Source organism: Leopardus geoffroyi, chromosome X (genome assembly GCF_018350155.1).
Source record: "Leopardus geoffroyi isolate Oge1 chromosome X, O.geoffroyi_Oge1_pat1.0, whole genome shotgun sequence".
Taxonomy (NCBI): domain Eukaryota; kingdom Metazoa; phylum Chordata; class Mammalia; order Carnivora; family Felidae; genus Leopardus; species Leopardus geoffroyi.
This window is the reverse complement of record NC_059343.1, coordinates 99326533-99342206: the sequence shown is the minus strand read 5'-3', so window position 1 is coordinate 99342206 and position 15674 is coordinate 99326533. Positions and strand designations below refer to the sequence as shown.

Sequence of the window (15674 nt, the reverse complement as noted above, 5' to 3'; positions counted from 1 at the left end):
GGAATAAATTTAACCAAGGAGTGGAAAGACCTATAATCTGAAAACCATAAAACACTGATTTAAAAAAAAACTGAACACAACAGAAATAAACGGTAAGATATATTCCCTGCTCACTGATTAGAAAAATTAATATTGTTAAAATGTCCATTACTACCCAAACCAATCTACAGATTCTGTGCAACGCCTATCAAAATACCAATAGTATTTGTCACAAAATTAGAACAAATGATCCTAAAATTTGTATGGAACTACAAAAGACCCCGAATAGTCAAAGCAATCCTGAGAAAGAACAAAGCTGGACATATCACAATCCCAGATTTCAAGTTATACTGCAAAGCTATCGTAATTAAAACAGTACGTTTTCCAAAAACCACATACAGATGGTAAATACGTAGCATCACTAGTTCTCAAGAAATGCAAATCAAAACAACCTGAGATATCACTTCACACCAGTCAAAATAGCTAATATCAAAAAGTCAAGAAATAACTGGTGGTGAGGGTGTAGAGAAAAGGAAACCCTTGCGCACTGTTTGCAGAAATGTAAATTGGTGCATCCACTGTGGAAAACACTATGAAAGTTCCTCAAAGAACTAAAAATAGAAAATAGGTATGATCCAGGGGCGCCCGGGCAGCTCAGTCAGTTAAGGGTCTGACTCTTGATTTCGGCTCAGGTCACAATCTCACAGTCTGTGAGATCGAGCCCCGCATCAGGCTCTGTGTTGACAACATGGGGCCTGCTTGGGATTCTCTCTCTCCTCTCTCTGCCTCTCCCCCCTACTGGCGCGCTCTCTCTCTCAAAATAAATAAATAAAGATTAAAAGAAAAAGAAAATACCGCATAATCCAATAATTCCATTGCTGGTATATACAAAAGAATGTAAAACCACTCATTCAAGAAGATATATGGATTCCTATCTTTACTGCAGGATTATTTACAGAGGCAAGATATTGAAGCAACCTGTGTCCACTGATAGATGAATAAAGAAGATGTGAAATACACATTTTAATGGAATATCACTCAGCCATAAAAAAGAGTGAAATTGGGATCCCTGGGTGGCTCAGTGGGTTAAACATCCAAGTCTTGATTTGGGGTCAGGTAATGATCTCATGGTTCAGGAGATCAAGCCCTGAGTCAGGCTACGCATGACAGCACAGAGTTTGCTTGGGATTCTCTCTCTCCCCCTCTCTCTGCCCGTCCACTGCTCATGCCCCCCCAACTCTCTCTCTGAAAATAAATAAAAATTTTAAAAGAATGAATTCTTGCCACTCACAAAAATATGGGTGGACCTTACAGGTATTATGCTGCATAAGATAAGTCAGAGAAAGACAAATACCGTATGATTTCACCTATATGTGGATTCTAAAAAACAAATTCATAAACAAACCCAAAGATAAACCAGAAACAGACTTATAAACCCAGAGAAAAAACTGGTGGTTGCCAGAGGAAAGGGGGTAAGGGATGGAATAGCAAAATAGGTGAAGGGAATTAAGAGGAAGAAACTACTGGGCGCCTGGTTAAGCGCGTAACTTCGGCCCAGGTCATGATCTGGCGGTTCGTGAGTCTGAGCCCCACATTGAGCACTCTGCTGACAGCTGGGAGCCTGGAGCCTGCTTCAGATTCTGTGTCTCCCTCTCCCTCTGCCCCTCCCCAGCTCACATTCCGTCTCTCTCTCTCTCTCTCTCTCTCAAAAATAAACATTTAAAAATTTTTAAAAAAAGAGGAACTACCGGTTATAAAATACATGTCACAGAGATGAAAGGTACAGCATAGAAAATATAGTCAATGATATTGTAATAATGTGTGGTGTCAGATAACTACACTTATGTGATGAGCATTACATAATGCATTATGTACAGAATTCTCCAATCACCAAGTTGTATACCTGAAACTAATAACATTGTATGTCAACTACTTCAATAAGCAAAAGGAAAAAAAAATTTTAATGAAAAAAGAAATTGAAGATGAAACAAATAGAAAGATATACTATGATCAGAGATTGGAAGAATTAATATGATTAAAATGTCTATAATACACAAAGCAACCCACAGCTTTAATGCCATCACTATGAAAATACCATAGTGTGTTTTGTTACGTTAGTTTCAGGTGTACAATATAATGATTCAACAATTACATACGCCACCCAGTGCTCAACGAGACAAGTGCAGTCTTTAATCCCCGTCACCTCTTTCCCCCATCCCTCCACCCACCTCCCCTCTGGTAACCAACAGTTTGTTCTTTACAGTTAACGGTCCATTTTTTGGCTTGTTCCCTCTCTCTCTTTTTTTCCTTTGCTCATTTGGTTTGCTTCTTAAATTCTGCATATGAGTATATATATATAGCATTATGCTCCCCAGCTCCATCCATGTCATTGGGAATGGATTCACAGAGTCAGAACAAATGAACCTAAAATATCTTGGAACCACGGAAGAATCAGACTAGCCAAAGCAATCTTAAGAACGAATTGGAGGTATCCCAATCCCAGATTTCGAACTATACTACAGAGCGATAGTAATTAAAGCAAAGTGGCAAAAACACAGGCACATAGGTCAATACAACATAACAGCCCGGAAATAAACCCAAGCTTATATGGTCAATTAATCGATCACAAAGGAGACAAGAACATACAACGGGAAAAAATAGTCCCTTCAATAAATGGTGCTGGGAAAATGAAAAGCTACATGCAAAGGAATAAAACTGGACCACTCTCTTGCACAATACACAAACATAAACTCAAAATAAATTAAAGCCCTAAATCTAAGATCTGAAACCATAAAACTCCTTTAAAAAAACACAGTAAATTTACAGACGTCAGCCATAGCAGTATTTTTCTGGATATGTCTGTCTCCCCGGGCACCGGAAATAAAAGCAAAAATAAATAAATGGGACTACATCAAACTAAAAAGCTTTTGCACAGCAGTGGAAATCATCAACAACAAAAAAGGCAACCTCCAGAATACAGAAAATATTTGCAAATTGTATATCTCATAAGGGGTTAATATTCAAAATTTATAATCAACGCATATAACCCAACACCAAAACAAAAAACCAATCAAAAAAGGGAAGAGTGCCTAAATAAACATTTTTCTTAAAAAAAAAAAAAACATGACCAATGGATACATTAAAGGATGCTCAACATCACTAAATATCAGAGAAATGCAGTCAAAACCACAATATCGCTTACCACCAGTCAGAATGCCCAGTGTCGCAAGCAGAAAAAACAAGTGATACATGGGTATGTGTAGGGAAGGGAAGCCTTGTGCACTGTTGGTGAGAATGTAAATTGATGCAGCCTCTATGGGAAACAGTGTGGAGGTTCCTCAAACACTAAAAATGCAATACAGTAATTCTACTTCTGGGCATTTACCCAAAAGAAAACAAAAACACTAATATGAAAAAATATATTCACTATTATGTTTATTGCACTATTATTTACAACAGCGAAGACAAGGAATCAATTTAAGTATCCCTCTATGGATGAACGGATAAAGAAAAGGTTGAATGTATACACAATGGAATATTTACTGAGCCATACTGAAGAATGAAACCTTACCAACTAGTGGCAACATGGATGGACGCAGAAGGTATTATGCTAAGTGAAATGTCACACAGAGAAACACAAATACCAAATGATTTCACTTTTAAGTGAAATCTTTTTAAAAAAATCCATGTACAAAACAAAGAGAATCAAAAATGTAGAGAACGAACGAAGTTGCTAGAAGGGAGGGGTTGGGGGGATGGGCAAAATAGGTGAAGGGGAATAAGAGGTACAAACTTCCAGTTAAAAAATTAAATACGACTCCAAATGAAAAGTATAGATTATGAAATATACTTAATAATATGGCACAAATTTCGTATAGTGACAGATGGTTAACTACACCCCCATGGCTAGCATTTCCAAATGCGTATTGTCGAATCACTACGCTGTGAATGTGAAATTAATATTTTTTAGATCCAGTACACTTCAATTAAAATTTTTTGAAATAAAAAACAAAAATATACACTCAAAATTAAAATAAAATAATAAATTAGATAAAAATAACGATAAAATAGAATATAAAATGCACTGCGAAATACAATACACAATGCACAAAATGACTACAATATATAACAAAGGCAAAGACGTTAAAATAGAAAGCTGTAAAATAGAATACTACTTAATACAATTTTTAAAATACCCAGTTTCCCTCCAGCGTCTGGCACTATTAAAATGCACAAATAAAAGAAATAGCGCGATTATCAACCAAGATACATACCAGAAGTGGTTTCAAAAATTGCTATTTACACGCAAGGATCCTGGGGTCAGAAACGACGATGGTGCCCAGACTGTTCCTGCAAACACACCTGCCCGGGGAGATGTAGGATGGGCTTGCGGAGCCTGGGTGGAGGGCCCACGGCTACAGACCCAGGCCGTCCAGGTCCCGGCAGGGAAGAAGAAGGTGAGTCACGGCGGCGGCTACGCAGACAGCCTGCAGCTTCTCAGCGCTGGGGGAGGGGCGGGGGGCGGGGGACCAGCCTCGATGGGAGCCTACGCTTCCGCCAACCCGAGGCCACGGCCTGGAACCATCGCCACCGCGGGGGGGGGGGGGGGGGGTGGCCCCCGATATCAGATCCGGGAGATCTGCGACGCCCCGGCTCACAGACCCCGCTGCGGCGCCACAACCCAAACCTGGGGGACGGGGGGAGACATTTTGGGTGCACCGGTAAAACTCGTCCCCGGGGCCGGGGTCGTCCTGGCAACGAGAAGGGCTGTGTGTGCCAGTGTAAACAACCCGATCGGGCACCAGGTACACGGTCTGGGTTCCGCAGGAGCCCCTCCGCCACCCCAAGTCCGAGGGGACAAAGACCCAGGTCCTTTCTCAGCTGCGGACTTGAAATGACCGCACGCGAGGACGGCGGGCCATAGGAAGGATTTCGCGGAAAGGTGCCGGGCAGCTGCGAGCTGGGGGCCGAGCGATGCCGGGCCCTGCACCCCTGGGGAGTGGGGGACAGGGGAGAGAGAGCGAGCCCAGCGCCGGCCTGGAAGGGGGTCTCGCCTCGCGGTGCCTCCGCAGGCGCCGGACCCTCCCGCTGGAAGGCCGCGCGGCCCGGTCTGGTCCGCCCGCGGGGCAGGCGCCGGACGCAACTTGGAGAGCACCAGATGCACACCCGGCTGCCGCTTCTCCGGGAGCTGTGAGTAGCCCCTTCCGAGTTTCCCTGCCAGTGCTCGGTTGTGCCCCAGCTCCTCGGGGCGACTGGGGCCCAGCCCCGCCCGGAAGCCCGCCGGTCCCTCCTTAGGGTCTGACGCCACCCGGTCCTGCACCTCTGCGGGGTCGGGCTTGCACGCGGGGTGGGAGGACTGGGTGGCCGAGGAGAGGGTGGGTCTCTGTAACCCTGCCCCGGGCACGTGGGCACCTTCGGGGATGTGCCCGGCCTGCCGATGGTGGTTCAGGGACAGTACTGCGTGAGAGCAGGTGTCCTCGCCTTTCCCTATGAATGGCATTGCCCATGCAACTGACTGACCCCACACCACACGCAAAAACAATTGTAGAGAATTCACAACTTTATTGAAAATGTAAAAAGTGCCCTAAAATAGAGGGTCAGTGAATTTGATTTCTCTTTAATACATTCAGCACACATTGAATGAACTATTCGTTATGGCGACAGATACAGAAACTTGAAACTGGCTCAAAAACACCTCGGAAAAAAACTGCCACAGATCCCATTCTTTGGGAAAAGGATTAAGGAAGAGCCACGGTGGTACAGCACCAGGATGGGCCATAGGAGGAAAGCCATAGCGAGGGAAAGGTGGAGGGCAGCCACAATGACGAAACAGTGGAGGGCAGCCACAGGGAGGGAAAGGTGGTGGATGCAACCAGGGAGGAGGAGGCAGGAACATAGGAGGAAAGGGTGGCATGGGCGGGCGAGGTGGCCCAGGCATCATTGGCTCCTGAGGCATCCACACACAATCTGGCCCCCGATTGAAGATGCCACGGTAGGGTCCACCCACGTTAAAGTTGAAAGGGGGGACCATGGCCATGGGAGGCACGTTTCTGTACCTCAGTGCCCTCTGCTGTCTTCTCAACTTGGCCCTCCTATTCTTAAACCAAACCTTCAATCAGAGAGAAAAAAGGATCGTTTTAGTATGTTGAGCATTGAATGTCATACATGCAAAAAAAAAAAAAAAAAAACAAAACAGCAGGCTACTCTCTACACCCTCAGGGTTTTAAACTGCACCAGGGAAGCTACTTCCTTGTTGCTAAATTATCCTAGGAAAGTTACCACCGAGGGGTCTCCCTTCAGCTCACCCTCAGACGGCACCCACTATGTGCCAGGCTGTGGCTTGGCTTATTGCTTTCACTCTGTCCTCCCAATTGCGTATTATTTTTCCCCACCCTGACAAACAGGTGTAGCTGAGGAATGGCACTCCGTCCCTGCTGTTACTCTTACACGTGCTGGGCTGTGTCCTGACAGCTGGCCCTCAGCTGTCCAGCTGCCACTGACTCCTAATCACGAGGCTAGTGTCACCCTGCTTGTGGGGAAGCTCAGCATAAAGTCCTGCTGGGGCGACAACCCCCAGTTTGCAAAGCCCGTCTTCAGTGTGCAGTAAATAATCCATAGACACGTGTGGGATTTTGAAACCAAAGGTTTCTTTGAAGGATGACTAAAGGGTCATTCATTTTCTGAAACCTCTTCGTAGTTGAAGGATGGTACTGTGAGCGAGGCTTGGGCTTGGAGGGCCCAGGAGCCTGTGGCTTGTCTTGCTGGGACACAAGTTAAGCTGAAGCACCGGACAGCACCTGGATGTTTTACACTTCGGGGGCAACGAAGGTTTAGCCTGACTAGGACCACATTTACTCAAGTTCTCAAAATCTCTGCCCAGCCAACAGTTCGGGGGCAAAGAGGCACACCACCGTTGTCCACTCTGCACCGTCCACCCTGCCCCACTCTCCAGCCTTCCCTGGGCTCAGCACCCGGTCAGCGCCCTCTGCTCTGGCTACAGTTCCAGGACCCTGGACAGGAGCCACTGCTGCCCAGCAGGGCAGGGCCCCCTAAGTCCCTCTCCTCAACCAGGAGAGCCCCATCCCATCCCTCCTTCTCCTTTCTTGTTTGAGTCGAAGCATAGCTGACAATACAATATTATAGTAGTTTCAGGTGGACAGCACAGTGATTCGTCATTCCTCTACCTTACAAAATGCTCACCACGATCAGTGTAATCACCATCATCACCATACAAAGTCATTGCTGTATTTTAACTATATTCCTTCTGCTGTACTTTTCAGCCCCGGGACTGATTTACTACATGACTGGAACTTGGCGCCTCCTAATCCACTTCACTTATTTTGCCCGTCCCTCTCCCCCTACCCCGCAACCTCCAGTCTCCTCTGTATTACAGTCTGCTTCTGTTCTGTCTGTTCGGTAAGATTCCACACATAAGTGAAATCATATGGTATTCTTAAGGCAACAAGGCGAAACTGACACTTTAGGAAGACAGCTAAGCATGTGGGAGAGGAGTCACAAAATGGCTCCTGCCGCCTATCTGCCAGCTATGAACAGTACAAAAAACAAAACAAAACAAAACACCTGTCCTTTGGACTCCACTGTCCTTTCCACATCGTATTAATGGAATTCCTTTGTATTTAATATTTGTAGACATTCCCAGTTGGCAAAGGTTACTTGAGACTAAGGTCCTCTACTCTCTCTGTTGCCTCATTTTCCCTCTCCCAGCTTAGTAGTTACTTGGTCTTTCTGCTGCTTGAATATGAAAAGTCTAAAGAAACCAGTGCTGGGAGCTCCTTTTGGGGGATCCAAGTTTACCAGAGGCCAAGTGTACACAAGTGCAAAGCAGCCTAACTGAGGTGGGTTATCAAAACAACTCTTAACTGTATTCGCAAAATAGTCGAGGGGACACCCATTAAAATGTTCTTCACACAAACGCCTTATGTTCTCAGTTATATGTGGAATCTGAAAAAAAGCTCAACAAACTCATGGAGCAACATCGGATCTGTGAGTGCTAGAAGGGTGGGTGGAGGAAGGGCCTAGAGTCGGTCACAAGGTAAAAATTGCCACTTTTGAGATAAATACGTACCAGGAAGATAATGTAACGTGACGACTAGACTTAACACTGCCACGTGGTATGTATGGCAGTTAAGAGATTCAATTTTCTTAACGTTTGTTTATTTTTGAGAGAGAGCGCGAGCAGGCGAGGCCGGAGAGGCAGACAGAGAGGGAGACGGAGGATCCCAAGAGGGCTCCACGCTGACAGCGGCCAGCTGGGAGCCCCCTTCCTGCTCTTGTGCCCCCTGTCTCTCCCTCTCTCAAAATAAATAAGTACACTTAAAAACAGAAAAAGAAGACCAAACTCTCAGGTGTTAGACATTCCTCGAAGGACCATTCGCTAATGCGTTTGGTACTCTCACAAATTGGAACGTGAGTGATGTCCCCAAATAATTCTCCCCTTACCCTCCACCTCGTTAGACTGGCTTCCCCCTTTGTTGAGTTGATGCAACCTTGTTTGAAATTGTGGTTTGAGTTTATTTTGTCTTGGGCAGATTTCAAAGGTTGCGACTCCCCCCCTCCCACGTCTACCATAATGCACAATCTACTCTTTAACTATGTTTTCAGGCTGACAGATCAAAGAATTCTGGGAAATTAAAGTGGAGGCCTGCCACTCTCCACACCCCTTTACCAAACACTTAAAAGCAACAGCTCCAAATTGGAATTAATTAAATTTAAAAATGTTGAAATAAAATAATTTTTTAATTAAAAAATAAAACTGCCTTACTCCAAATCCTAGAGTAACAAATCATAGATGTTAAAAAACAAACAAAACACAAAACAAAACAAAAGGAAACCAACAACAGGAGACCCAGGCACTTTAACTAAAAGCAGTAAGCAGTGAAAATAAAAAACATTTTTGAAATTTTTAAATAAAATTTAAAAAATAAATCAAACGAATTTTATAATTAAAAAATAAAATTGCTTTAGTCTGGATCCTAGAGCAAAAGATCATATTCTAAAGGAAAACCACCACATAGGGCGCCTGGGTGGCTCAGTTGGTTAAGCGTCCAGCTCTTGATTTCTGCTCAGGTCATTATCTCAGGGTTCGGGAAATTAAGTCCCCATGTCAGGCTCTGTGCTAACAGCTCAGCACCTGCTTGGTCTTCTCTCTCTGCCCCTCTCCTGCTCGCACAGACTCTCTCTCTCTCTCTCTCTCTCTCAACTTAAAAAAGGAATATACGTGCAATATACTACGTATTTTTTATATGTACATTTATATATTAAGTGTATTTCTACTTTAGATAAATATAAGCATTATTCTATGAATTAAATGTATTGTATATCTTATATAATTTATATTTACTACATCACACACATATTTTTGTATTTATAATATATGTAAAATACATATATAGTTATATTAGCACGTAAATATATATTGCACATAAAAATCAGTATACTATACATGTGACATATAATTATAAAAATATGTGTATTATAAGTCTACTTTAGTGACCTATGAAGGTACATACAGTAAGGTGTAGCTTAGACAAAGGTGTATATATATGTGTGTGCAAGGGATACTATACTATACCAATTTTTTCATTCCTTTAGGAAATCATGTTCCCTCTGGTAATGGGCAATTTCCAAAACCTGGGCTTTATGTATCCCACCCTCCCCTCCGCAAGACCCAAAAGCTCAACACTTATTTCCCAAATCTAAAAAAGGCAACGAAAACACAGAAACGTGAGAAAGTCTGTGACCAAGGTGCCCCAAATCCTGAAACAGGTTTAAAATGGCTCCCAGCGAAATTGTGTTTTTCGGGTTTACTGACCTGCACTCTGGCTACAGGCACATTCATGAATCTCGAAAGTTCCAGGCTGAGGGAGAAAAATCGCAAGGATCAGTATATGGAGTTGGCGGTGAGTTAAAACATAGGATTTTTCACTCATCGTTTGAAAAATTGTTTTTGGGGAGATGTCAGTGACATTTTATGAGCCAGTTTCTGCACTAGGAAAAGTCACGCCATTTCAGGATTTACAGTGAGGTTCAGTTGACAAAGAATTTAAGGGAAGCCAAGTCTTGATGGGTAAAGGAGGCACAGTCCCCAAGAACACATGACATTCTAATTCAGTTTCTTTTAGTGTTATCAACACCAAAATGAAAAAGAATCTGACTGAGGAACTATCTGTGGGGACTTTCAGTCATTGCTCTTACCCAATTTATGGGTTAAATTAGAGCCCTAAGGGGCGCCTGGGTGGCTCAGTTGGTTGAGTGTCCGACTTCGGCTCAGGTCATGATCTCGCGGTCCGTGAGTTCCAGCCCCGTGTCCGGCTCTATGCTGACAGCTCAGAGCCCGGAGCCTGTTTCAGATTCTGTGTCTCCCTCTCTCTCTGACCCTCCCCCGTTCATGCTCTGTCTCTCTCTGTCTCAAAAATAAATCAACTTTAAAAAATTTTTTAATAAAAAAATAATGATAAATTAGAGCCCTAAAACAACATGTGTTCTCTCTCTGTCTCTGTCTCTCCCCTCCCCTCCCATCCTGTCCCCTCTCCCATCTCTCTTTATCTATCAGTAATGAACCCAGTTAAGAGTACATGCCCACCAGAGGCTAAAGGATGGCACAAACTGCTGTTTATTCCTTGGTCGTGCTTTGTTACATTTTTCTATCACTAACTTCCCCCCTGCCATCCACCATCCACCCCCCAACACACACACACACACACACACACACACACACACACACACTCCCCCCCCCACCCCCACCCCCACTATTCTGTAAGGGGTAGCTTGAGGCTTCCTTTGAGGGCAGTTTTTCCGTCGGCACGATTTAATTTTAATTTTTTTTTCAATTTTATTATTTTTTCTTTTCTTTTTTTTAAATGTGTATTTATAGTTGAGACAGCGCCACGCGCAAGCGTGGAAGGGGTGAACAGGGAGGGAGACAGAATCCAAAGCATTTCAGGCAAAGTCAGAGGTGGGGCTGGAATCCCAGAACGCTGAGAGATCTCTCGACCTGACGAAGTGGGACGCTCTACCACTGAGCCACCCAGGCGCCCGATTTACGGTTTTCTTAAGTAGGCTACGGGTCCAAAATGGGGCTCGAACTCACGACTCGAGATCAAAATTCATATGCTCTACGGACTGAGCCAGCCGCGCCCCTTTTCTTCTTCTTTAAATTTTAATTTATTTTTAAAGACCTCTAGCAAAGGTTAAGGGAATGCAGAACATTCACTACTCGAGACCGTTTTCCGGCGCACTATTTAAAAATATCCAAATCAGGGCAGGGCCGACTGGCGGGTTCGGTTGCAGGAGCCTGTGACTCTGGACGTCAAGGGTCATGAGTTCCAGCCCCACGTTGGGTGTATTTAAAATACATAAATTGGGATTGCTTTAGTGAGTTGGGATTACCTTAAATACGTAAATAATTTAAAAATAACACTAAAATTTAAAAATAACACTAAAAACCGGTGCAGAAATAATCCACGACGAGCAGATTTATCACCATTTTAAGCAAAGGCGGGATCCTACTAGCCCGTTTGCTCCCGCGTCTCAGACTTCTCGCCCCCCCCCCCCCCCCCCCCCCCCCGCTTCTAGTAGGACTTTCTAGGACTTTCTTCTATTAGCCGCAGCGGACAGTTTCCCGGCTCCAGATGTTCCACTCCACCTGAACGTCCCGCTTGGTCCCCACCCGCAGAGCCCTCAGCTCCCGCCTAAACCAAGGGAGGCGCGGGACCGGCAGCCTCGAGGGCCCGGTAGGTTTTACTTCAGCCACGAGGAGAGAGACACGTGACAAGCCTCCGCGCCGCCACCCCCCCCCCCCCCACTCGCCGCCATCCCGTTCCCGCCGTCGCTCCCCCCGCCAGTCTCCGCCGCGGTCTCCCCCCGCCACAGACCCACCCCGTTCTTCCCGCCCCCCCCCCGCGCCGTCCCCACCAACCCCAGCCACTCCCCCCGAACCCCGCACCGGCGCCCAGCGCAGAAGCCCACTTACCGCATGATGGTGCTGGGATACTGGGTGTAGCGGAACAAGCTCTCCAGGTGGCGCACCTGCAGGGGGGTGAACACGATGCGGGGGCCCGCCGGCTGCCTCCCTCTTGGAGCAGGAGCTGGAGCCGGAGCCTGAGCCGGAGCCGGAGCCAGAGCCTGAGCCGGAGCCGGAGCCGGAGCCTGAGCCGGAGCCGGAGCCGCGGCGGGGAGCAAATTCTCCTCCTGCTTCGGCTCCACTAGCTCCAACTGCCGTGGGCTGCGGCCGCAGCCCACATCGCGGGTTTCGCGGTCCGGGGGCCGCGGATATCCAGCGCCCACGTTGCCGGCCCCTTCTCTGCCATTGCTGTGGCCATAACCAGCACCGTCGTCGCCGCTGTCTTCTTCCTCCTTGATTCGTATGCCTGCCGCCTGCTGCTCAGGTGCGAACTCGGCCCTGGCTTTCTCCGCCTCTCCGTTTCTGGTAAGCGACATCCGCACTTGCTTGCTTTCTGCAAAAGAAGAAATCCAGAGACAGATATCAGCATCAGAGCCCGGGCTGTGGGGAGGAGACCAGGGCAGGCATTTGAGGGGTGGCCAGACCGCTCCCCTCGCCCAGGGACCCTTCATTTCTGGGACGTGGCGAAGACGCTTGTCCCGACGGGCACAGACCACGCAGCTCTTCGCGGTCCTCGTCGACTCCCAGGCTGGGGAAGCCCGTGACTTCGCGCTTGAATTGGTTGAGAGGATCCATAGTATCCCTCTGCCGTCCTGTGTGGATCTGCGTCTGGATCTGCTGGATCGCCGGGTCACACACGAAGCGGTGGCTACGCTGCCGTGCCGTCGAGTTCAGCTACCCAGCGTCCGGCTAGGCGCTTTATATATACCACCCTTTAGTGGGGGTTGGGCTCGCCGAGGTGCGCATGCGGCTGGGCTTGGGCACCAAGTGGGCGGGTGCTCCTGCCAAGAGGGCTGGGGTGGGGAGCACTTGCTCTAAGGCATCGGAGGGGACTATGGGTAAGCAGAGCTGGCGGCTTCGGTTGTAACTTAGCTCGTGTCCCCCAGACTGGCGGCATGTCTCCCCCACTCCCGAGCAAGGGGCTGTGCGGCATTGTGTTTGCCTATTTCCGTAGGGTGAGAGACAGACCTCACCCTAGGTCGAGACCTGGCAGAAATGTTGGGACAATCTCTCTTGGGCCAGCCCCACCCCCACCCCCCAACCTCTGGACCTAGCAGCCGGTACAAAGCAGGGAATAGTCATCAAAGGAATGTGATCAGCTCTGAGGTGGCACACTCTGAGTTTTTTCAGCGAGATGCCGAAGTTAGAGCCCGCCAAACTCCCGGGTACCCGGGAACAGGAGCTGGGGCTTGGGGTTGCTGATCGTGCCTGGTGCTCAGATGCACTATGCAAATAAAACCACACGTGCCCCTTGGGAAAGTCCGGTGCCTCCAGAATTTTAGTCATGAAGCTACATCTCGGTGCCTGCACAGTGCATTCAAGGCTGCTCAAAGTGCACAAAGCTCCTGCTTTTTTTTTCTTGCAATTTTTCTTTTTCAAATATTTGTTTCTTTGTCTCATTGTAACCGCCTCTCCTGAAGCATTCCTGCACAGCAGCTATGCCTCTAGCTATAGATTTCTCTGTACAAGCATGCGTGTCCCTCCAGGGTTGGGACCTTTGGGACGCGGGTAATTTCCCGCCGCCATTTCTCCCTTCCTTCAGCCTCTCGGGTTTTCTAGAAAGATCTTCCTGAGCCCTTGCTGAGGGAATAAATGAAGTTTACTTCTTTTGTTTTTAAGTTTATTTATTTTGAGAGAGAGCACAAGCGGGGCGGGAGGGACAGAGGATCTCAAGGGGGCTCTGTGCTGAAGGCAGAGAGCCCGATGGGGGGCTGGACCTCATGAACCCAGAGATCATGAAGTGAGCCAAAGCCAGATGCTTAACCGACTGAGCCACCCAGGCACCCCTAAATAAATTTCGTTTCTTGTTGGTTGTTTTTTTTCTTTTTCTTTTCCTTTTCCTTTTTCATTTATTTATTTTTCTTACGGCAGGGATACATTTTATTGGTCGGAGAGTTGAATTTATGTAGGGTTTTGGTTTCTCCAGGTGAGTAAAGAGACAAGGGACAAGAGATTTGGGGTATAGCAAGGAATCCGTGATAAAGAGTGACTCTACATAGTTTTATATAGTTTGTCAAAACTCAACCAATGTAAGTTTGAGATTTGTGCACTCTTTTGTATGTCACTTTTACATCAACAGAGGAAACCTGTAAGCAAATACTGAACTCCACTTAATGGTATGCATGCTTATTTCTTGTCAAATAAAAGGGAGCAGACCAGATTGAGGGCTCTGTGGTTTTCCCCGCCAGAACTGTTTTATTGATGTTCCAAGACTCGTTAAAATATCCTAAATATTGAAAACAGCTTCCCACAATGGGCCTTATGCTCGACAACGTGCTCGATTTATATCCCTCGTTTACCCCACGGCCACTCTCCTCACCCCCATTTGAATTCAGACGCTCCATCATTGCTGTGGGTTCCTAAATGCGTCACGGGCCCTAGTCACCTCACCCGCTGAGCCTCAGGGATAAGGGCCCCTGCCTCATGCCCCTGGAGGATGGGTAAGAAACTAACTAAAAGAGGTTTGCGGACCAATTCGTTTTCAAAGAGGTGGTAAGGGATGCAAGGTGACTGCGTCCTCCTGACGACTTTAACCAGATGTTTCCTCCTCAGGGAGGCCCTTGTTGAATGCCGCAGGCACCTCCCCCGCCTCGGCTGGACACCCTATGCCCAGTTTCGACTCGAGATTAGTTATTGCGGGAGCGACCTACGAGGGCTTTCATTCTGCTCGTGCTGGACTAGCTGCGATTATCCGTGACCGCTGAGGGGGCGCGTTCTCTCGTGTCTCCCGTTCCCACGGAGCCTTCCCGCTGGCTCCATCTCAGTCCCTCCCGTGTCCCGAGACAACTATCGCCCCACCTTGGCATCAGTTGTGGTAGTATTTTCTTCAGTCACTTCACACTTTGCAAACCTTAACAACCCAACGGAGCCTCGTCCTAAGCAAAAATAGCCACGACCGGGGTTCGATGTGCCGGGTTTATGGCCGTGGGCGCTCCGGAGCCAGCCTGCCGGGGTCTGCGTCGCGGCTTGCTCGCCCTGGCTAGCTGGCGCACCTGTTGAGTTGCTGAGTCTCAGTTTCCTCAGGTGTCCTCCTCCGTATAACGAGGACAGCAATAGCCACCACCTCACCAGGGTGCTGCGGGAGTAACTGAGGTGACAGACATGAAGTATTTCCGGTGGCCACACCGCACCGTCTCACATTTCTGATTCCAGCCAATTTTGTGTTTCTTTATTCGCAAGGGTCCGTGAGAGAAGACAGGTGCTGGTTGTTCTCTGGCAGTTGACAACGAGGACAGGAAGTTTTCTCGTGACCGTCAGGTCTCCAGGGCTACACGTCATTTGGGGTCTTTGTTCTTTTAACTCTTTTTTTCAGTAATCTCTCCACCCAGCGTGGGGCTCGAGCCCATGGCCCTGAGAGCAAGAGTCACACTCCCCCAACTGAGCCAGCCAGGCGCCCCGCTACATGTCTGTTTGTACCTACCTGGGCTCCAGTCACCAAACCTCGGGGCCTGCTGTGCTTTCCAGGGCCCCGTGGCAGCTAGTGTGGGCAGTGCCTCCAGCGCAGACTCAGCCTTTGTGCCCTGGCTTCTCCCAGTCTGAGCAGAGGGATCAG

At 47.4% G+C, this 15674-nt stretch overlaps 1 protein-coding gene and 1 long non-coding RNA gene across 2 annotated transcripts in view; both read right to left on the bottom strand.

Moving 5' to 3' along the window:
- LOC123595232 overlaps positions 1-4957 on the bottom strand; it is a 71240-nt gene extending 66283 nt beyond the window's left edge. The window contains exon 1 of the long non-coding RNA XR_006711086.1: positions 4254-4957. This is a non-coding gene — a long non-coding RNA (uncharacterized LOC123595232). The remainder of the gene's footprint in view (positions 1-4253) is intronic.
- A 567-nt stretch (positions 4958-5524) lies between these two features.
- LOC123594435 (homeobox protein ESX1-like) lies at positions 5525-12723 on the bottom strand. The gene is made up of 4 exons (XM_045471187.1): positions 12616-12723; positions 11972-12455; positions 9812-9857; positions 5525-6088 (listed from the first exon to the last, which is right to left on the bottom strand). Exons 1-4 carry the CDS (start codon positions 12695-12697, stop codon positions 5606-5608), a joined length of 1095 nt encoding a protein of 364 aa, XP_045327143.1. The 5' UTR covers positions 12698-12723; the 3' UTR covers positions 5525-5605.
- Positions 12724-15674: the final 2951 nt, after the last annotated feature.